The following is a 23850-nucleotide window of genomic DNA, read 5'->3' on the forward strand; positions in this document are numbered from 1 at the left end:
CTCCCCCCAAAAAGTCACAGGGTGTTAAGTCAGGACTTCTGGCCACTCATGCGGACCATGACGACCCATCCATCTCCCATGGAAGTGGGCATTCAGCCATTCACAAACAACTAGTTAAATATGGAGGAGCGCCATCTTGCATGAAAATTAAATCTTAAATATTCTCCCAAGCACTGATAACTGGCCAGATTTCATCTCTCAGCATGGTGAGGTACCTTTCAGCATTCATGGTATCGCGAAGGATGAAGGGACCCACAATCCTGTCCGAAGTCATTCCACACAAGGTACCGCTAGCTACCTTGGGCCGATTCTGCATTTTTTCAGAGGTATAACAAAGATACTCTCCCGCGTAGCAGTGGTAGGTGTGACCGTTCACTAACCCACCGATGTGGAATACCGCTTCATCACTCCAGAGGATAGTTTTAAAGAGGTCAGACCAATCTTCATAGCAAGCCATCATCGCCTCCCCAACACGAATGTCGCAGTCTTCAGCAGAGAGTTCAGAGAGAGTTCCGGCTTTCCTCATGTTCTGTCATGATGTCCTTAGGCTTAGGCCAGTATATGATGGTATGTTCCGACATAGACATCCTCCTTATGCATGATTCATGATTCAAATGGCCTTGGCTGTCTGGGCATGTGAGTCTGTCCTTTACAGTCTCTGACTTGGAGGAGGAGATCACACCTCCTCTCACATATGTTTCTTATATTAACTAACATTTCAGCATGCGAAGTTCAACATGTTCTCCAGAAGCCGTCTGTTTAGGTTGTACTGATTTGTCTCCTTGTTTGCAAGTTTTATTCAATTGTACCTCTAATTATTCTCCCTCACTTGACTTGTCGCTCATCTATTTTCGAGCAGATTTTCCCATGACAGCAGGTGAAGCGTTAAAGTAAAAAAAAAAAACATAAAAAAGTCATCACACCATATTTTTGCTGGTTTGGTCGTAAGTTCGTTGACAGGCTACATTGTGGTTCATGGAGAAATGCATACGATGTTAGGAAAAGACAGCAGGGCTCAACTGTTTGCAGTGTGGGGCCGGGAGAAAGGTGTCATTTGTCAAAAAGATAATGGTACTATTTGCATTTTTTAATGTTTGCACCAGAAATGAGTTATGGTTCCTCTTCGGCATTTCATCCTTCCACAAATATTTGTGGACCTCAGCTGTGTAGTAGTTGTGGAAGAAAACGTACAAAGTAATGTTGTATGGATGAATACTAATAATGGATGGAATTTAACTGTATTAAACCATTGAGATCTTTAATCTAGGCCAGGGGTGTCCAAAATGCGGCCCGGAGGCCATTTTTGACCCATGCCTGTTTTTTTATTTGACCTGTGGCATATTCTAAAATAATTTAACAAGGAAAACTAAAAAAAAAAAAAAAAAAAGAAGCAATTATGGAAAAAAAATATTAAGAGGAAAAAATTGTAATCTGAGAAACAGCAATAATTTTACGAGAACAATGTTGTCGTATTATGAGGAAAAATAATGTAATTTTACTAGCATGAAGTTGAAATATTCAAGACAGATGTTATTTTTCATAATATTATGAAGACAAAACAACAAAGTTGAATTTTTTTAAATTAGGTCACAGAAAAAGTTATAATATTACAAGAAGAACATTTACAAGAAGGCAGTTGAAATACTTGGAAAATAAAAACAAAAACAAGCGCAGAAATGAAAAAAAAAACTGCTGTAATGTTGTGAAAATAAAGTCAAAATATTTAGATAAAAAGGCTGTATTCCAACGAGAAAAAAACTGTCATTTTATGAGAATAAACTCTGAATATTATAAGGAAAAATAATGTCATTTTAACAGCATAAAGTTGAAATATTAAAGGAAACATTTTTATTTTTTTCCAAAGTTGTGATATTATGACAAACAAACAAAACAAAATCAAATTGTAGTTTTTGGAAAATTAGGTTGGAGAAAAGGTTATAATATTATGCTAATAAAGACAAAATATTATGGTAATAAAGTCATAATAATACAAGAAGAAAACTTATGAAGATTATTAAAGAAGAAAGTTTAAATATTTAGAATAAAAAAAAACAACAGCAAAAATGGTTGAAATAAAGAGCAAAGACTGACGTTCATACTAATGATACGCTTTTTCACCTCCATCACAAAGCTGAGATGCAGTTTTTTTTTTCTTGAAATATAGATAATTCCTTAGCATATCCACGTCGGTTTACAAAATATCAAAGTGGCCCTTGCATCCTTTCATTTCTCACTATGTGGCCCTCTGTGGAAAAAGTTTGGACACCCCTGTTCTAGAAAATCCAATTCAAAGGCGTTTCTTTCCCATTCATATATTTTTGTCAAATCACTAGAAATGTGAAGTCCATATTGACATAGATTCCATTAGGTTATTCTGATTAGTTATGAGATGTCTTTACTGTTAACACTGCTATACTTCCCCATGTCGCCTGTGTTTTATTCGTGAAAATGGTGTAAATACAGAAACACGAACATCCTCCAGGAGAGTTAATGCCATGCATTTATTTTGAGCACTGTGACACACCCCTCACATGATCAGGTTTCATGTCATTCATAATTTATTCACAAAAAAACATAATTACATGGCATACACACATACATGAAGCTCTAGTTGTTATGCTATTATTTCAGTGATTGTAGTAGCGGTCTTGTGTGTGTCTAAACCTTCACCGAAACATCGTACAATCCTTTATTGTCCATTTCCAACAGTGCTTGCGTCACAGTAGTCCAACACCTCATTGCATTCGAGCAGCAAATTATGGCCGATGTTTTCACCGTGTCAAACAGGAACAAATGTAATATATGGCAAAATGTACATGTCACAAACTGGGTCACATCCGTATTCACACTACAAAAACAAAAGATTTATGGATTAGAGTGGGGAAACACAGGATATATCAGAAGATACAGGAATAAATACATATCTGTAATGCATTATAATAAATTAGACTAGTTTGAATAGCAGCTCTATTATATATATTTCTGTTTGATATATGCTTTCTTGCCTGCAAGGTTCATCTCCTTCCAGACAACCTTTCCCGATAAAAGTGTGCCCAAACTTAATTTGCACGTGGCTCTGTGTGCTGTGATTAGCAACTTGATAGCAAATAAAGACAAGGCCACTGCAGTAGCAAGGAGCTCTCATAAAAACATCATGAAGCTCAAAGGGATGAATGTTTGAAAGAATAACAGCCTGTCAAAGTAATACACCCGCACGGAGAGGTTAGTTCTAGCTGGGGGGCCGTCGAGTCTAGTGTCATTTAAAAAGTGCCAGCAGCCAAACAACTTGTGTACACCTACTTCCTCCAACCCTAGGTTTCTGAAATCTCTTTACCTTCCCTCCTCGTCCTTTACGCTGCACCTTTGTGGCAGCTGCTGTCACTCGTTCCACGTCAGTCAGCGTGTGTCTGTGTTAGCTTCAAGGTCACACACAGGAGACCAGAATGTTTGATCTGCTTGCTTCATTCGGTCCAGCCTCTCTCACGGTGTCATCATGTTTTACTCGTCATCCCCTAGACTCGAAGGTGCATTCTCCTCCCCCGCTTTTCTTTGCAGCGCAGGGTCCTGGACTATAGGGGAAGGCGGATGTGCATGGCCGAGCTGTTGGGACGGGCGGCCAAGATGTAGATGGAACTCTCCCTTAGAAAGTCTGCCCACGTCGTAGGCCTATTGAATATAGAGCATATTAAAAACACACTACAGACTGATTTCATGGCATCTCCTGGTGCCAATAATGCCAATAATACAAGAGACTTTCTTACCAATATTCAATATGCTGATATTGTCCAGCACTTCATTACCTGTCCTGATATCGAGCGAAATGAGCAGACATCTGCATTGACGTGCAATGTGTATTTCCGGGCTATTTCTCCATGTGTTCGTCAAAATTCAGACAATAACAAAAGTGACACTGATTCAAAATCAGAAATATGAGTATGAGTATAGATACTGTATGAGTCTAATATGACTTTGTTGTGCTTGAACGTCACCTGTGGTTGTCAAGTTGTTATAAACTCTCCCCATTTATATTCATAAAGGCTGCTACATTTACTACATAAACTACATCTCCGAAAGTATTGTTTTGAGCCTTCTATTGATGCTGTGAAGATGTTTTTGTCTAAATTCTGCAATCAACCACTTTAGCTGTCATCTGTTAAAAGCAACTCAGAGAAGGCAAACAAATGGCATACTTTTCATATCCATGGACTACAAACACGAGTCAGGCAGCCACTGATAGCAACACTGAAAGCCTCAGACACTTCCATCACGTTTGCGTTTATTTCAAATCCTTTGTGGTGGTTTAAAAAAGTGTGGCGGAAAAACACTTCTAAACCATGCAATAGGTGTACTTCTACATTTAAGTCCCACGTCTTCTATAAACCCAGATGCTTTTAATTATAAGATGACATTGATGCTGAGGAAGAACAAATCTGTTCATAAAACTCAGCCCTATTTGGAGGTAGTTATTTTTGGCGTTAGTCTTTTTTTAGAACATTTTTTTTATCATCATGACATATCTGCCCTCTTTTTCATTTTGATTTGCCACATGCTGGTACTACAAAGACTGATTTTGTCAGCGTGCGTAAACATTCTCTGATTGACAGACGACTTGACGTGTCTGCAGGACTATGCTGAGGCATTGCTAATATTTTGGTTAGGCTTGTTTAGCTACCAGTTTCAAGCAGTGTATTCCTGCAACCATAATAATAAACGTTTGTTCCATTGCTTTGTCGTAACCAGTGTCAATCAAATGGGGATATTGCTTTCTCGTAATGGATGAGCCAAGTGTAGCTGAAACTGTAGAATGGAAAATAAAAATCTGGCAGTTTGTTGACACTCGTTTCCATTAATTCTGCACATTCTTATTTGGATTCTTATGTTTTTATACGATGTTGGCCACACAGTCAGGACATCGGGATGATCTGGGTTCGAATCTCCGCTGGGAGTCTCTGTGTGGAGTTTGCATGTTCTCCCCGTGCGTGCGTGGGTGGGTTTTCTCCGGGTACTCCGGTTTCCTCCCACATTCCAAAAACATGCTTGTTAGGTTAATTGGCAACTCTAAATTGTCCATAGGTATGAATGTGAGTGTGAATGGTTGTTTGTCTATATGTGCCCTGCGATTGGCTGGCGACCAGTCCAAGGTGTACCCCCCCGCCTGTCGCCCAAAGTCAGCTGGAAAAGCCTCTAGCATACCTGCGACCCTAGTGAGGATACGCAGCATAGAAGATGGATGGATGGATGTCTTTATATGATATTGTAGCAATGGGAGCATTGTGTGTGGTTCTGAGCTGTGATTCAGTGGTTGGGCTACAGGGGGCAGTGGCGTTTGCCTACTGGTTAGACCGTGCCCAAGAGAGAAGAAGAGTTGCCGAGCCAAGGTGGCCCCCTTGAAGTGTGCCGTGCATCTTACTATAAGATATACAGTGCTGTTTTGTAGATGCCAATAAAAGTCTGATTTGTACACAGTCCTCCTGCCTCGCTGTTATTCTGCCGACATTACAATATTTTATACTCTTATCTAACAGAGCTGCTGCTACTTTGTTATACGTCTTGATTCCAATTGCAGTAAAGCTTTTGTTCATGCACAAATCTTCCTTCTGGTGATTTAAGAATCTAAAAAAAAACAGGTGTAAAATTCAGACGCTTTTATTTTGAAGTGTATTATGCACTGCACAGGGAGTCACTTTAAGCATGTTTTAATGTTGTGCACACTGCTTAGCGATAATAAGGAATTTAACAATAAAATAACAATTAAATAACAATTTAAACCACTAAAATAATGCTTAAAGTTAACAATAACTTGCTACCAAAAAATGTAATACAATACCTTTCTACAAGAGAGGAGAAATATGATCTTAGGAAAAAACTAAACTTGAAACATTTATATGCGAGAACAACACTAAAACCCCACAGCATTTCATGTGATTCCATTGTATTCCATTGTGACTTCCATGCATGTTCATAGAAAATTAAACCATAACCGTAACAATAGCATAGAAATAACTCCTTTGGGTCTCAAATGTTATGTTGAGAAACGCCATCGTCCGTTTATGTTGACATCAATGTAAGCTAATATAGGGAGAGGAATACTGTCGACCAGGACATGAGTTGTTCAACATACAGGTGGTCCGTTGTGTTACGACATTTCGCGGTTACGGACGTGTTCCCATAAATGAAGTCAAAACTTCATTTTGGTCTCGCTCCAGAACTAGCTACAGCATGCGCTGGCAAAGGAATATGCAAGATGCGCAGCACAAGAATCCAGTGTGTGCCTCGTCCTGGGTGGATGAATACAGCGTGTGCCTGCGCAGACACACTGAGGAAGAATAACATCGCTTAATGCACCTTAATGCACCTTTTTACATGTCATTATGTCTTTCAAGTGGCAGTGTACCAAAGACAAGGAACGCCATCACCATGGATGTGAAAATGAACATCATAAAACGCTCCAAGCGATGAGACACGCACACCAATATTGGCCGCTCTTTTGGTCCCAACCGCTCGAATGTCTCAAGCATCTTTAAGGTTAAAGATTTTCGAATGAGGTCATGGATTCTGTGCGCTGTTACAAGGAGATCTGGGAGGAGAAGAGGAAGCTATCCTGATATTTTAAGATGGTAGAAAGCCACAGGAATGAAAGTAAGTTTTTCTCTTTTTTTTTACTGTTTAATTTAATTATTGGATTTAATATTTTGATTACTCTATTTGATATGTCTTGTGTTCTTCTCACAGTGTGAGTGACTAGGAGTTAATCGAGTTCTGACACTAAAACGTGACTTACAGTACATTACAGTCTAGGAACGGAACTTGTTCGTAACCCAAGGACCACCTGTAGACGGTGTGGCGACACAAACGAGGCAGTTTTACTTATTGGCGCTGTAAATGAATAATACAGTCTTCCACAAGGGGTGTTTATCCTACAGCTGTATGTGAATGACAGGTTTTTAAAAGTAAGCATAAACCACAAACTAAACAAACAAACAAAAAAAACACACACCTGTTGTCATCAGTCTTGCTTCGTTCACTGTCGGAGCTGGTCGGACTGCTCTCACAAATGGGGCCAACATGACTTATACTTGTACCGAGGGACAAAAAAACAACACACAGGGAAAAGTAATTATTCACTGGCACAATCAATCAATAAACAGAACATGGCCTTGCACTGAAACATTGTCTCATCATCTAAACAGAAAATGTAATGTGAAAAATTATTTAAAGTAGAAATCTTTTTTTAATGCGGGTGCCATGAGAAAAATGGGTGAATGTTGATGAGTTCACCAATTAAAGATGAGGATTGGTGTTTCTTTTCTATCAACGTTAGAGTATAATAATTATTTCGTTGCAATAAACGACTATTTCATAAGTAATTATGAAACAAATAAAAAGTGTAGCCACCTTTTGGAGTTTGACATCCTTTGTTTGCTCCTTCACTGTTATGTTTCCATGGAGGGATCTTTTTCCACTATGTCAAAGCAGGTTATATAAACTCAACAAGACCTCACTTTGTTTGGGTACTCAGTGAAAAGTAGTCTCCCACATCTCTGTGAGTCATCACTGTTTTGGTATTTTGCAGTCTGAACCGTCTGACCTTAAAAAGAACTCGGTTTCACTATCAAACTGTGTCTCTGCATTGCAGCCATCAAAGCCAATAATGTTTGCAGTTTATTTTTTATTTTATTAGCTCTAATTAGGTTGCACTTGTCACATAGTGTTATGTGCAGATCTGCAATGTGCACTCACCCTGTCTTGGCTCATAGTGTCTATTTAAATTAACAGATCGTCTTTTAATACTGGTATTAAGAGCTGCAGATTTAATAGCACATAAGAAGAGCTGATAACGTGAAGGGCTCACATTTGTCACATTCAACTGCATTTCACGGCTGCTTGTGTCTCTGATTGCAACATGCTGGTCAAGAGTATAAACGGAGATGTCGTCCGAGCATACTTGAGCATTGCAGAGTGGAGGCAAAGGACACGAGCCATGCATATAGTGCTGAGTCACACTCACCCACAGTTTATCGGCGCGCAGAATCCCATGAGTCTGTGTGGTATTTGGTGGCATGGCAAACAGGTGAGCAGGATGGAATGGTATATGCATGTTATGAGGATGAATGAAGCACATGAAGTTCAGAGGTGAAAGGGCTCATGCACACAACATAAGCAAAGAATGAGGTGACTTCCACTGGTGACACACTACAAACAGTTCTCATAGCATTATCACAAACAGTCAGAGGTTATACTGTTCAGGTCAGACGTTTACATGCGCTCATAATGGGTTTGAATGTCTGAATTTTGGACCCTTCGTGATATATTTGAAACATATTTTTAATGTACAGTGGAACATTAGTTTGCGTCATTAATTCGTTCCAGAAGGTCAGACTCTAACCGAAACCGAATCAATTTCCAAAAAGCCAAAAATAATGAGTGAAAGACCTGATTCTTGACGTGACTGTTCCCAAAGACATGATGTGGCAGCGAGATCAGCACCTTCCTTTATTTATTTTGTAGTTATTTGTTGAATTCAATAGTGTTTCTCACTTCAATAACCCAAAATAGAGCCAAAGAAAGTTGCAAGCTCCAGCATATTGATAAAGAAGGTGTGGATCTCGCTGCCACATCGTGTCTTTGGGACCAGTCACATCTTCAACTAGAAAAGTACTCGGAGAGCGCAGACCCCCGTCAAGTGCCATAGTTCCCCCCATATTGTGATTTACACCATAAATATAAGTCCTACATTTATTTTATCGACATATTTAGATTCCTTGACCATGAAAACATACCATTAGCAATTGGATTCATAATGATATCAATATTAGTTTAGTAGTTATTCACAAAAATGGTGGTTTTCTTCTGTACATAGCTCCATAGCTTTTGATGATACAACAAATCCGTTGGCACACTCCAGATTCCACAGCGTCTTGGCTAAATTATTCCATTATCTGGATCTGTCTTTGATATTTTGTAGAACTTTGTTCACGGTCCTTGAACGCACCTTAGTTGTGGTGAGATGCAAAAGTGAAACATACGCATAACTTCTACACCGTGACTTCGATTCCATCTGTTCATCGATCATCTTACATTATTCATTAGCGGTGAGTACCTACTGTATACGCTTTATACTTTAAAATGTGTTTAATAAGTGTGTAAGGCATATTGAAGAAGAACGGTGGAGGGTTCTGGAGCTGAATCTAATCTAGTAATTACAACAGTCACTCTAATTAATTACATATGTTAATCCAAAATCGGAGGAGAATGTCACAGTCAAACTAGCAAGAGGGTTTGGAGGGGGGAGCGAGCATTGTGTCAAAAATAGACACTTTTATAAGCACCTCCATTACTCACGTATTTTCACCATTCGCCGGGGGTTCCATAACCCCCGCAAAAAGCAGGGATCATATTATCATTCCCTGTATAATCATTCCACCCTGGAAAAGAAATGTTTCAAATAAATCATTAAGGGCCCAAAATTGATAAGGCACTCGTGATAGTAAATTTCTGGCCAGAACTGGATGTGGAGCACTCTTATCTCCCTGTGATTATTATAATGGTACATTTGTACTTGTCTGCCACAAATCCTACTTTTGAAACTTCATATTGCACGATCGTGAGTGTGTTTCCTGAAATCATTGTAAGCCAAATGAATAATTAATAAAGTTGTAATATGTGTGAAAAAAGTGCCTTTTGGGTAATGTTTTTGTAGAGATTTGTTCAAATACATGTTTATTGAAGTATCTTTTTTTCCCCAGAGGCTGCTTTGTGGCTCTGTCTGTCTGTGTGGCTTACGTTGTACTGTTATTTATTCATGTTCAGTCTTAGTAGTCTTATTACTTCTCACAGCCTTCTCATCTCAATTTCTCAAGTTATTCGGCGTGTTAATGTGCATGCTTTTGTGTGAAGTGACACACTTCTAATTAGAGATGCTTGATATTGGCTTCCTTACATATTGTCCAGTACTTTATTGCTGATACAGATATCAACCGATGTCGTGTAGTGAACAAATTATGATTCTTCTACAAGATGTAGTTCACAAATAAACACTGTTAGGGCAAAATAAGACAAATAGTCGTCGCTCGCAATATCGCGGTTCGATGAACGCTCCCTCGCTATTATTGCAGTTTGTCAGAAATTAATTAATAAATGATCGCTCCTTCGTGGTAGACTATTATTATCCATTATTAGTCAAAACATATTGAAATGTAAGCAATATGTAGTATTCTGGTCACTAGGCAGCAGTAATTACATTACCTTTAAAACTGCATGAAGTCAGCCATGGCATGTCCTACATGATAGTGTGGAAAAAAGTTTTCCTGGCATTCCGTGTGGAAGTGGTAAGTATTTATTTGGCTTCTTGAGTTTAGAAGAAATAAAGTCAAGGCTAACAGGTTAGCTGGCTACCTTCTGTCACAATGCAACCTTAGTAAAATAGATTTGTTGGTGTTTGTTTTTTTTCACTTTTAGAGTGTATTTGCCTTGCCTTGAAATCTGAGTTGGAATTTTGGACATCTTCAACCACTAAAACCAGGGTCCATCTTAATATTTTCTCAAAAAATAGCCATATTTCAGTTGAAACATTGTGTGTTCAGTGCAAGACTGCTTTTTGTATGACTTTCTATGAAATTTGTCACAGAATGACACGTGCCTCTCACTACAGCAGAGTTAACATGCAGACAGCCATACAAAGGCAGGAAATGAAAGCATGGGCTGTGGATTCAAGGCTAGTATGCAACTGTGACTCATTTGCAGGAACCAACAAGCTTAATAGTAGAGGTAAATTCTGTAGTAAATGAATGTCCACCTCAACAAAATGGCTGAATTTTAAACAGCGTTGGTTGACGTACGCGAAAAGATGAAACGCTGTGTCTGTTCAATCCCATGGGTTCATGTTGGATCTCAGTTTAAGTACAAAGACCTTTAAATCGTTTCAGGTAAAATGACAGTGTCTGATTAATGACTATTTATAGCAGGAATTGTCACACTCTACATCAGACTGACAATCACCATGTTTCAATAACATCAGTGCACGTTTTATGTGCATATTTAGTGCAAATGTTTTATTTAACATGATTTTACAACTAATATACAGAACTGAGTTTGGTTTATTTTCAAATGAACTATACAGTATGGGAATTGTTTTATTACCAATCCGCTAAATCATGTATCAAACTCAGGGCCCGGGGACCTGATGTGGCCCCCCATGTCATTATCTGTGGCCCCCGTAGCCTGGGAATAATGTGTGTCAATAATCCACTTCTAAATGTATTTGTTCTTTTATTTTGACAGAAAAATTGTACTGCATGCAGTTCGTCTAAACTACTGTATTATTTGAACATGCAACAATTTATTCCAAGCCTATTTTTGTTTATTCCTATTTTTTGTTATCAAAAAGAAATACTTGAATGTCTTCTTGTCACGTTGACATTCTGACTTCCCTTCTCATTTCAAAGCAAGTTATCCATCAAATTGTTTGTAAATATAATAATCAAATGAGGTTATATTCATATTTATATTCGTATATTATGACAGTTTACAAGTGGCCCTCTCAGGGCAGCCATAACTGCGATGTGGCCCTAAATGAAAACGGGTTTGACACCCCTGCGTTAAACAGACCACAAAATAACTTGATCTGGGGTCTAAGTTATTTTGTGCAAAATTATCACATAATACGGTCTCTGGCCTTGTAAGATGTAAAAGCTAATTGCTTGTTTGATATATGAACATTATCTTGTAACATCTTATTATGTAAATTATGTAAATGATCAAATTTGTGTTTGGTGCACTGACTGACATTGTTTCCGGCATTTCATAATCAAGCTTTTTGAGCCGGTTCATTAAGAAACATGAAAATGAAAAGTGAAAGTGAAAAGTGAAGTCAATGGGGCATCACCCTGCTGTCATGTCATGCGCACAAACAACGGTGTTCGTTTTTAATGAATTGGAAACTGACTTTTGTGTTGCCAATTTAAATTAACACAGGAAACTGGTGTCAAATAAATTCTTCAGGGGAAATAAATCAAAAGTAACCTAACATTTAACAGTAATCATTTAACTCGATATTCATCACTAATGCTAAGTAGTGTCATAACAACTTCTTTTCCACAGGCTCAACATTCCAAATAGCTATGTTTCCTCAGACGAAGACAAATGAGCCCTCAAATGCCAACTCTTGACCTACTTTGTTCTCCAGCAAGTATTCCGCAAAGGCTGGATCGAGTCAACTGACTCTTCCTGTTTGTTGAAGATGTTTCACCAATAATCCAAGGCCACATTCACACTGGAGATCAATTCCAATGTTTTTGCTCACATGTGACCTGTATGTGATTTTTTTCATGTCAGTGTGACCAGTACAATTCCGATGTTTTCAAATGCGGCCCAGCACTCTTTTCTATGTGGATATACTGTAAATCCGATTTGTATCCGATGTTACAACAGTCTGAACGTTAGAGTTGCGTATATCCGACCTATATGTCATCGAAAGGCATGTTTACGTACAAGAGTTGGGAAAAGGTACTCACAGGTGTAGGCAAAAATTCTTGTCATCCCAAAATTATTTTAAAAATCTGTGTCAGTGAAGCAGCTCATGTCAATGTCCCACCACTCCTGGCTCCGACACCTCACCCGCGGCTCCTCGGGACAGACATTGCAGTAAACTCCCCACAAACTGTCATATCCAAAAGGCTTTCTCGCTTTCTTCTTAACCTCCTATGCAAAATAATTTGGTAAAGAAAATGTAGACTGCGGTTGTTAAAAAATCCTTGCAATAGCTACAAATGCGCCAAGACCGTGACCACAAACTTGGCCATGTTTACTTCTGGGTATCATCATTTCAAATTTTTTTTAGGTTTAGAGTCTCCCTATTTATGCCTCTTGTGGATGTGTACCCTGGGGGTGGTCACAATATGGTTGTTGTTGGTTTTTGTCGACCAGCCAGCCGTCTTGCATATCTTGCCTGGTGGCAAAACAGGTTGTTAGTGGCCCTTCTTCCCGTGGAATGACAGAATCTTTGGGAGTGGGAGGGGTGGGTGCCTGGACATTTGTATTAATGGCATCAGCATCGCCTTTTGGATTAAAGGTAAAAAACGAGTCTAGTTGCCTTGATTCAGCCTTTGCGGATTACCATGGCCTGGATGACTGAGAATCTACACACACACTCCCAACAAGTATTCCAAGTTTACATCTATTATGAATGAGAGCATGCAGATTTGTATGTGCCGCCTATAAAATGATACACTCACCTCACATTGCAGGACTGCGAGTCTTTGTTGAGCTTGTTGAACCATGACTGCTGGGCCTGGCGACATTCTGCTCTTGTGATTAACCCATCTTCATCCAAGTCCAGGCCCAGGAACACTGACCGAGCTGTGTCTCTCTCCTTGGCAGTCAACAGGCGCACTAGGGAGTTCTACAGAAATAAAAACATATCTGTAAATAGGTGGTTATAGACTGAAAAACTGACCGGAACCTTAATCTTGAACTCAGTATGCCTCCAAATACAATGATCTGTAAAAACTGCTGGTGTTACCAAAGATGCTCTAATATTAGGCCTAGTTTCACCCACTAATAAGGCTAATCCAGTAAGTACATTTGCCGTAAATTTAACCACAAATATTTAAGACTGTCTGATACAGGTTGTGATCTGCTGTGCTGAAGATGTGGGATCTTCTGTTCCATTGGATTCAAACAAATAGCCACTGAGGTTATTTTCAGTCGCACATCTGCTGCTTATGTAGGTTCAGACACATGTGATCATGCCGGTCTTTACTGTTAATGTGCTTTCCGACATACTTTTAATGCCGGTCCATGTTATTGATCCTTGCAACGTTCACACTTAAACTGAAGTCATCTGAACCGCATCAAAGTGCACCAGACTTCTGACTTAATTTTAACTGAACCAACCCTGACAAGCATTGACACAGTATCAGTTTTATTCACCTCAAACCCACTTTGCCCAACCTGTGCAATATGAGAACGCAAAGTGCTTCAGGTCCTTGTATTGCAGGTTAACAGGCTAACTACAGCCTGTTAAGATTTTTAAACTGGCCCGTGGGACGTTTCCAATCTTTGTCTTTAAACCTAACATCAAAGCTGTAGCCGGCAATAGGATTTTCAATGCTATCTTTAAATTAAAAGTCTTGAACTATCAGTATTATACCAATGATTTTCTGAAGCGTGAGACATTCCAGTGATATACAGGTCATTATGTAATCATAGGGACAATGTAATAACAGCTCCAAGAAGATAAGGCTTTTGATAGAAAGCAGAGTGCATGGAGGTCTGTGTGTAATATGCTAACCGAGGCATACGCTAACTGAGGTTCTGCTGTATATAGCTCGGCCTTTCTGCAAAATGAGTCAAAAGGTTTTTCCACCCCTGTTGTGTTGCAATGATACCTCCAGACCTAAAGTGAAGCAGAAATAAAACTGTCCTCATTTAAATACTCCTGCAAAAAAAAGTGGGGCATATTTTGTTTGAGTTCATTTTGGTCAACTTGGACTGAATTCAGTCTTGCTGAAACATAACTGAAATCTTTCAAAGCAGTGATGATGAGTGATGTTGAGTTTCCTTTTTAGTCCCGTGTTATTCTAAGATGACCCTAACATTTTGGTCATGACCGGACCGTTTGGCAAAACGCAATTTGAAAATGTACTTGTACTTTGTAAATTGCATTGAAAAAAATAACCTTGAAGCTAAGAATCAGTGAGAAAACATTTGATGTGAGCAGAGTACATCAAGCACATTGAAATTGAAAAAGTGGACAATGTTCCTTGAAAGTTTGAAGTAGATTTGCTGAAAATTGTGGCCGGTGTAGCACTAACAACAAACATGTAATTTGACTTTTGACCACAGCTTTAATCTGTTGTCCAGCTTGTGTCTGTTCAAGATAAACTGTTATTGGGGGAAGAGTGCCCATTTTTCTGTGAGGTGTGCAGCAATCAACAGATGAAGCAGGATCGAAAAGTAGTTGCCCTACATTCTACATTTGATCCTTTACCTCTGTGCGAAACTTTCTCATAACTGCCAGGGACTCAAAGTAGAGAAAGTCAGGCCACTCAATGTGACCCTTCTTGTCGGGATCCAGGGCCGCAAACTGGGAGAGGACCTCCTCCTCTTGCTCGTCGGTCAGATCCTTATCAAACTGCTGCTTGGAAACAAAGTGGTGGTACTGCAGCAACTCGTCTGACACCAGGCATGACTCTACAGCGACAAGGAACAATTCATCACATCCAACCTCATTAGTCACACAAAGCATTTCTCCAGTTATAAATAACTTCTGGTGACATGTTTTAAATAAAGGAACGCACACCTCCCACTGGTATAATTCCACAGGTCCTTACAGATAATGACCCTGGGGCCAATTAATGTTGCTTTTTGGTAGTAAAAATTCAGTGACGTACACCGGTAATATCTACAGTACATACAATACAATAGTTAATCTTCACCATGAACTTAAAATTAATATTAAAATAGTGCAAAAAGCAACTGTCATCACCAACACTATAAAAAGGTTGCCTTTCCTGCAGTTCCAACTGTTTTCCACACTCACCTGGGATGATTTTACACTGCTTAAAGGTCTCCATAAGGCTATACATTTCTTCTTCTGTCAGCAGGAGGTTCAAATTATCCTGCAAGAAAAGCAGAGGTAGGATTATATTGCAGTTAATTGTGTCACCTCTTTTAGAGCTCAGAGCAATTTAAAGCGCTTTACACATCACTGACAAAAAGGATTATAATAAGACAATGACTCATAATAATTCAGGCTTTATTCAAAGAAAAAAGAGGTGTAAGTTATATTTAGAGATATCAGAGACTTCACACAGTTTTATACATAGTAAGCATGTCAGGGTCGAAGAGTTTGGAACAAAAGTCTACAAATCAATTTGGAAACTGACAGGGAGCCTGTGTAAGGACACTGAAACATATTCTTGCCTTCTGATTTAAGTCTGTACTTGAGGTCTAAATCAACCGTACGTGACATTTTTGGAAGCCTGGAAGAAAATCTCAAGCAGCAGAGTATAAAAGTGTCAAAGAGACCAATGCATTTCTTCAGCGATATCTTCAAAATGCCGAAAAGAAGATTCAGAGACATAACCCCCATTAGCCTTGAATTGTAGTTCAGCTTCAATGGTAATTCTAACCCTCTCCACACACCAGCTCAGAATAAAACCTTGATACATTTACAGTCGTTGAGTTCTTTAGGACAGACGCGTAGAATCAGTCTTTCACCACAAAGATAAGAAGAAAGAATATTGATTAGAAGACAGTGGCCCTGGAATTAACGCTTGTAGAATCTTGCAATTTATCGTCGTGTTTGGAGAAACCAATGTTGATTTGTAACAATTAAATCTCAACAAGGAAGATCTGAATAAATGTGTTCAAAATGTTCAGTTGTGATCCCACAGGCCATTCATGCTCACACACTGCTTTTTCAGCAGACTTTGCTTTACAGTACGAGATGTTTAATCCCAGGAACGGTGAAAACAATGACTACTGATGATCGGAAGACGTTCATGTTTTCAGCTATTTGAGTTCCTTCAGACAAATAATTTCAATTCTAATAAAAAACATTACATTGCAAAGCTATGTTATCCTGTTGTGTTTTTCATGCTCCTACAATTACAGGGATGCTATATGCAACTCGCCCACAGTAGTTCTCCATGGTAGTCTCCATTACCCCTTTATGACAAGCGGTCACCCAAACTACAAAGAACTTTCAACTCAAATTTATTTTCTATGTTTAATGAAAATGTCACACGCTACGCCTGTTTTAGTTTTGTGCTGTTTTCCATTATGTTGTATGTTATTGCTGACCTCTCCTCTGTTTACTTGCTCAGACTGTGACGCCTTCTGAGCTGGGCGGAGCTACCGGATCCCTGCAGCTGCGTTCAATCAGCTACCGTTTTAGTCTACTCACCTGCAGCCAGCGTTCTGTGTTGTTTCGGTTTTGTTTCGCACTCCAAGTTAGTTTGTCGTTTGTGTTGATGACCTCCTGTCACTGGCAAATATGAAGCCCTTCCATAAAGCAAGCTGAAGTTTGCCTCTGACCATTTCTGTGGTATACACGTACATGTCTGTACCGCATGTAGCTAACGTTAGCAGTTAAACTTTGCCAAGTTGCTATTAGCTGACAACCAACATGACTAGTGTGCGTGTTACATCAAAGCAGGGAAAGGCGGCATACGATGCTTGCATACCTTCAAATTTTGGCGCCCTCTATGTAGCTGTAGGACCCCACTGAATGCAGTCCTTTTAAAGCCCACTTTTACTACCATATCTATCTATCGATCTTCAGTATTTTTCTCTATCTCTTGTCATTTTGATAGTTTTTTATGGGAAAATATAAAGAGAAATACAGTTGTTCCTATTGCATTTTGAATATTGCACCCTCACTCTATTGCAGTTTTTAAAAAATAAATTAATTAATAAATGATCACTGTTGAATATGGCCTATTATTAGTTTAAAAAATGCATATTTAAGCAAATTGTACATATTCTTGGTCTAAATTAAGCATTTTCGAGCATAAAATGGCTATATGAACAAATATAAGGCATTCAGAAGATGTGATAAATATGATATGTAGTGTAACATCTGTGACTTGTTGTATGCTCCTTTAAGAGGCTGAGCCGGGAAGAGACGTGTGTGATGTCAGCTAGCTGGAGTTGACTGTGTTTAGCTGAGTGTTAGCATAGTTAGCAGTGTGGAGAGCAAGGGTCTTTTAACGGAGAGTGCGAGTGACTGTTGTGAGTTGTGGCCGACAGCAGCTCCTGTGTGAATGTTCACTGCATGTGTTCTCTGCTTGTTAATCAAGCAATTGCAGCGCCAGCGCAACAATGCGGCGCAGCGGCATTTCAGTAGTATTCTACCCTGGTCACTAGGTGACAGTAACTTTACATTGATGAGACAATTGCCACTGCAGGAAGTACGCCGTCAGTGCGTGTGAGTCTTATTATGTCTAAAATGTTTTTTTTTAAATAATTACACTAAATGACTTTTAGACGTCAAATACATTTCTCCATTATTTGATTAATTTTCAAATCTGACTCTAAAAAGTATAAAGAGTATTCGGTATGCCCCAAGGAAATAAAATGGAATAACACCATAGCTAGATTTTATATCTAAAATTATCCTGGCAGCTCACTGAAATGCCACCTCCCATTTCTGGTACATATATTTTTTAGATTGCATTTATATTATCTTCTTTAAGAAAATGTTGACATTTTGTAACCTCCCAAATGAAACTGGCTGATTTAATGTGCTCTCATGAGACATGAGAAGGAAATCATGTGAAAGTAAAAAGCATTATACTGTCTATCAAACTGAAGCCTTTTCCAGTTACACCGGCAGAAAAACAGAAGCGGCGCATGAACCTTCAAAACTGGGCCGCATGGCAGTTTTCACACACGATAACAACCCCAAACACACCTCCACAGCTGCCTTGCTGAGGAAAGCAAAGGTGATGGAGTGGAAAAGTGTGTCTCCACATCTGAAACAACTTAAACCTGAAACCAGCAAGGTGTCTAACATCTACCAGCTCCATGGTGTCACCAGGGGGAAGTGGAAGAGGGTGTCAGTGGTGTATTCCAGTTGTCGCTTCCATGTCCAAGCTAGATAATAACAGTCATCAAAGGTGGGAACATGTGGTGCCAAATTGACATCATCACAGATAATAAGGGTTGACATAGCTTTCGAAGGTGTCTTTGAATGTGTCGCCTTCGTAGATCAGTCCCTTAATTAGGACCAAGCTTATGTCAGCGCTTTACCAACATCCTCAGGAGGAGCAAGGCATACTGTCGAAGAAACATTTCAGCGCTGCCATACGATGGGATACACAAACAGCCCTTCACTTGTCTGACTGGCTTCCAAACATGCAGCAGTCTACGTTGAGGACTTACTGTAATTCCAGTCTACGTTGAGGACTTAAATGCTACACAAGCAAGGTGTTTGTATAACAGCTGACAATCATGAGTGAACACCAACATGAGCTTCCTCATTCTCTATCTGGTCCACATTCCTCTCCCAGTGAAGGATCCAACCAAAGGCAGAGGTCATTTCTCAGAGTGACTGAAAGCCCCCCCACCATCCCCCAACCTGCCTCTCTGAGTGTGTTTGGCATTTGGTTTAATTCCCCAGTGCTGATGAAGTACAGTGAAGCCATTACTTCACAGTGAAGGGTTCTCCAGTAAAAGCACTCTTCAGCTCTTGATGCAGGAATTAAAACGGACTGCTAAACTCCTAGCAGGGGGCACGATCAGAAAAGGCATCAGGGTTACTATTTGTTTTACAGTTACTTCAGAAGTTTCGTGTCTTTCATGTCATAAAGTGCCAAAGTGATTACAAGTGATAGTTTTGATGTTTTCAATAGACAGAATACATCAATTTTAAGTACTATTGTGTCACCAAATCTGAGGTGCAACTATAGGGCATAACACTGGTGGGCTTATGACAATGGGACAAGCAAGTCTTAGTTGCTGTCCTAAGCTGCGTTACAACCTGGCCCGTGGAAAGAAAAAGTCACAACTGATCCAGAATGACATACGAGCAGATATGGAGGAAGAACGTTTAAGCAAAATGGTCGGCATGTCCAAACAAAGAGCATCGACCAGATGTGAGCATGCAGATTCCTCCAGAATCACCTGGGCAGAGCTCTGGAAAGCAGAACCATCACCAATCAGTTTATGATGCCTTCCCAAGCCAGGACAACCTGCACTCTTGAGTGTAAGCTGCACCAGAAGAGAGGTACTCTGGAAAATGTTAGGGGAACAGCGGTACTGCTGGTGCCACAACCAAGTGTTAAGAGCGATGTGTTGCAGATGGAGCGGCCCATGGTGATGGTAGGGTTATGATATAGAAAGGTGTAAGTTATGGGCAGCAAACACAGGTGCATTTTATTGATGGTATTGTCAATGCACGGAGATACCGTGACAGGATCCTGAGGCCCACTCTTATACCATTCATTGACGACCATCACCTCATGTTGCAGCATGATATTGCACAACCCCATGTGCTAAGGATCTGTACAAAATTTCTGGAAGCTGAAAACATCCCAGTTCTCAGTCAGCATACACAGCGAACATGTCACCCATTGAGCATGTTTGGGTAGACAAACCGGTTTTCTGACCTCCACCCCCTCCACGTTTTGGAGTGGCCTTTTATTGTGGCCAACCTGAGGCACACTTGTGCAATAATTATGCTGTCGCATCAAAATCTTGATATGCCACACCCATGAGGCGGATGAATTCTGAATTAGCCGAGCTCATTAACACAGATTTGGAAAGATTTGTGAACAACATTTGAGAGGGATAGGCCTGTTTTGTACAAAACGTTGTAACTCTCTGAGTTTAGCTCACGAAAAATGGGAGCAAAAACAAAAAGTCTTGCATTTATACTGTATTTTTTTTATAGTTAAAGAGCAACTTGAAGCATTACATTAGAACTTCAGTTCCGGTACTTGGCTGAATCATCCGGATGGCTTTAACAATAGGGTCTTAATTGCTGTCATTGTGGTGTTTTAATCAACCGGTGAGCCGCTGTTGTATTATAATGAGCTCTCCTACTATCAGGCACCATTAAGAATGCATTTCCGCTTATACAAAAAGCAGAAAACAACATATAGTTATATAAACTGAGGGAAACGGATAGTGAATTTCAGCATGTTAACAAATTATAAGTAACAACACAGAGCAGGGGTCTAGGCTGCCCTGAGAAACAACACTGATGTGAAGGCGCCACTCACAAAAAGTGTTTTATGTAATATTATTAAGTGTATATACAGTATTTGACAGCTGGTGTATGGAAGGTGACAGAGAAAGTTGTGCATGGATTTAGCTGAAGTTCCGTGTGCTGCTTCTATACTGTATAACCAACCAATGAACAAAGTGATTATATTGATCTCGATTCAGATCCAGTGTTTTTATTAACGATCTATGAATAATCAGCATGAGGTTGCATTTTCATTTGCATCAATGCACATCTAGTAGTACTAAACCAAGATACGAGCTATTACAATTAGTCCCTGGTTTTGTGAGCGTATGTGGCATGCCTGTATGTGTCCTGGCTTTGATCATGGAGGTGCAGTGAGGCATTCTTCACTTTAGTTTTGATCAAATTATGAAAATCTTCCAGTTTTGAGACAAAAACAGCACCATGAGCATCTACCATTTGCAAATATGGCCGAAATATAGAATTGTTGTCCAAAATGTACAAGGTATATTTTTTAGCATCATTCATCCTGGGGGGTGCATGCAAACAGATTTCACAGAATTGTCTGAAGTATACTTTCATGAGAGCACTTCGGTTGAAAATACAACAGGTGTTGGTTGGAATTATCCATCACATTTTTTTCATTAACCCACAAAGTCCTCAGGATAAGCGGCGTAGAAAATGATTGGATGGAAAGTCCTGGAAAGGTTTGCATGGTAGCAAGGTCAACAAGCCAAAAAAGCCATCAGGTACGGTTAGGTCCATAAATATTTAAACAGACACAAAGATTTTCCAGTTTTGGTTCTGATCAGTACTACAATGAAAATGAAATTAAACAATTCAGAGGGGATTGAAGTACAGACTTTCAGCTTTAATACAGTGGGTTGAACAAAAAGATTACATAAAATATGAGGAACTAAAGCATTTGTAACACGATCCATCTATTTCAGGGTTAAGACGTAATTGGACAAATTAAATCGCTGAAAGTAAAATGTTAATTTCTAGTACTTGGTTGAAAATCCTTTACTGGCAAAGACATCACCAGACGCTGGGTTTCCACTTTTTTAATGCTCTGCCAGGCATTTACTGCAGCAGTTTTCAGTTGCTGTTTACCTTGTTCTATGAAGTTTAGCCTTTAACCGGTGAAATGCGTGCTTAACTGGGTTGAGGTAAGGTGACTTACTTCGCCATTCAAGAATATTGTACTAATTTGCTTTAATTGGGTTGCTCTGGCTTCTTGTTTTGGGTAATTGAACATCTGTATTATGAAATGCCGCCCAATCAGTTTGGCCACATTTGGATGGATTTGAGACAGCATGGCTACGTTCACACTGCAGGGTATGATGGGCAATTCGGATTTGTTGTTTAAATCTAATTTTTTTATGTGGTCGTTTACATTACCGAAAAATGTGACTTGTCAATGTGAATGCAAAGCGTCCGGGAAGTGACGTGCATGAGCAAAAGCACGACGTCACACGCATTTCCGTGTGTTTATGAAAATAAAGATTAATGCAGTGTATGTGCTCCTCTGCGCGTGCGTGACAATTTCTGGGTTTTTGTGTAAAGGAAGTCAATATTTTCTTCACCAAATAATCCTGTGCAGCAGATTAAGAAGAAAGAGGGCAATCATTTTGGCTATGGCAATTTGTGGAGAACTTGCTGCGACGTCTGTCCCGTGGCGTGTGTGTGTGGCAGGAACCGTGAGCTGCTTCACTGACACTTTTTAAAAATAATTTCCAGACCAAAAAGTGATGGTGCTTACACAGTAGTAGCAGCTCCAGCCGGTAACGGTGTGAGCTGTGTCTCTCATCTCCTGCAAAGCCTCAGCACGCAAGTAGCCCAACTCACTCAGGCAGCCATCATGGAACACTCGAGTGCAGATCCTGCACGGGTACAGGTCGTCGGCTGTCCACACCTCACATACGTCGCACATCTCATCACTTGGAGGCTGAGGTAAAGAAAACAATAATACAATTTTCAGTGATGTTGTGATACTTTTGGTTCATATTTTTTTTTTTTTATATTATCAGACGAGTCAAGCAATGACAGTTGGTGCCCTATTTGCTCCTATTTTAGTTTTAGTACGACTGCCTTTTGTTCTGGGGAAAGCACACAAGAGTTAATTAAAAAAGTAACGGATGAAATGGCCATATTAGAGATGGTTTGATAAAAACATATTATCCTTGAACTTAAGTAAAACTAAAATAATGCTATTTGGTAATAGAAAGGTGCGGACATAGAGTTGGTAGGCAGCTACAAATTCCTGGGTGTTCACCTTAACAACAAACTGGACTGGTCCGTCAACACCCACGCCCTCTACAAGAAGGGCCAGAGTGGCCTCCACCTGCTGAGGAGACTGAGGTCCTTTGGTGTGTGCAGGACTCTTTTACGGACCTTTTATGACTCTGTGGTGGCCTCAGCCATCTTCTATGCTGTGGGCTGCTGGAGAGGGGGCAGCACGGACAGGGACAGGAGCAGGATCAATAGGCTGATCAGGAGAGCAAGCTCTGTCCTGGACGGTCCACTGGACTCCGTGGAGGAAGTGAGGGAGAGAAGGATGTTGGCTAAGCTGACATCCATCATGGACCACACCTCTCACCCCCTACATGACACTGTTGTTTCCCTGGGCAGCTCCTTCAGCAGCAGACTGTTACACCCACGGTGTAAGAAGGAGAGGTTCCGCAGGTCCTTCATACCGACCGCTATCAGGCTCTACAACACCTGCACCACCTGAACCATGTTGTAGTCAATATGTATTCTTTACTTGCGTATCTTGCTTGCTGCTGTAACAAGTGAATTTCCCTGCTGTGGGATTAATAAAGTACAAATACGAATACGAATACGAATACGAATACGAATACGAATACGAATACGAAAAAGGACACGTACGCCCAAATACAAATAGACGGAGTGGACATTATAGATTTTTAAAAATTAGCTAGAAATTTCACATCAAAAATACATAACATAAGGTGGCGAGAAATACTTCAATATTGAATAAAGTAAAATTTGTTATTGATCAAAAATCACTCCACACTCTTTACTGTTCTCTGGTACTACCATATCTAACTTATTGTGTGGAGATATGGGGTAATAACTATAAAAGCAATTTATATAAAAGCAAAAGATCAGTGAGGTTAATTCATAATGCTGCG

The 23850-nt window shown here is 39.7% G+C and overlaps 1 protein-coding gene across 2 annotated transcripts in view; it reads right to left on the reverse strand.

Moving 5' to 3' along the window:
• Positions 1-2482: 2482 nt before the first annotated feature.
• The window catches only part of phf24 (PHD finger protein 24), a 42795-nt gene continuing 21427 nt past the window's right edge, over positions 2483-23850 (reverse strand). The window contains exons 3-9 of one of the 2 annotated variants that reach the window (XM_054756700.1): positions 22458-22643; positions 15542-15620; positions 14990-15192; positions 13233-13399; positions 8009-8041; positions 6998-7075; positions 2483-3666 (exon numbers count right to left, since the gene is read on the reverse strand). In XM_054756700.1, the coding sequence (XP_054612675.1) occupies positions 3570-3666; positions 6998-7075; positions 8009-8041; positions 13233-13399; positions 14990-15192; positions 15542-15620; positions 22458-22643 (843 nt within the window). In that variant the 3' untranslated portion in view covers positions 2483-3569. The remainder of the gene's footprint in view (positions 3667-6997; positions 7076-8008; positions 8042-13232; positions 13400-14989; positions 15193-15541; positions 15621-22457; positions 22644-23850) is intronic. The other variant, XM_054756699.1, reaches the window with a different exon arrangement.

Source organism: Dunckerocampus dactyliophorus, chromosome 17, assembly GCF_027744805.1.
Source record: "Dunckerocampus dactyliophorus isolate RoL2022-P2 chromosome 17, RoL_Ddac_1.1, whole genome shotgun sequence".
Lineage (NCBI taxonomy): Eukaryota > Metazoa > Chordata > Actinopteri > Syngnathiformes > Syngnathidae > Dunckerocampus > Dunckerocampus dactyliophorus.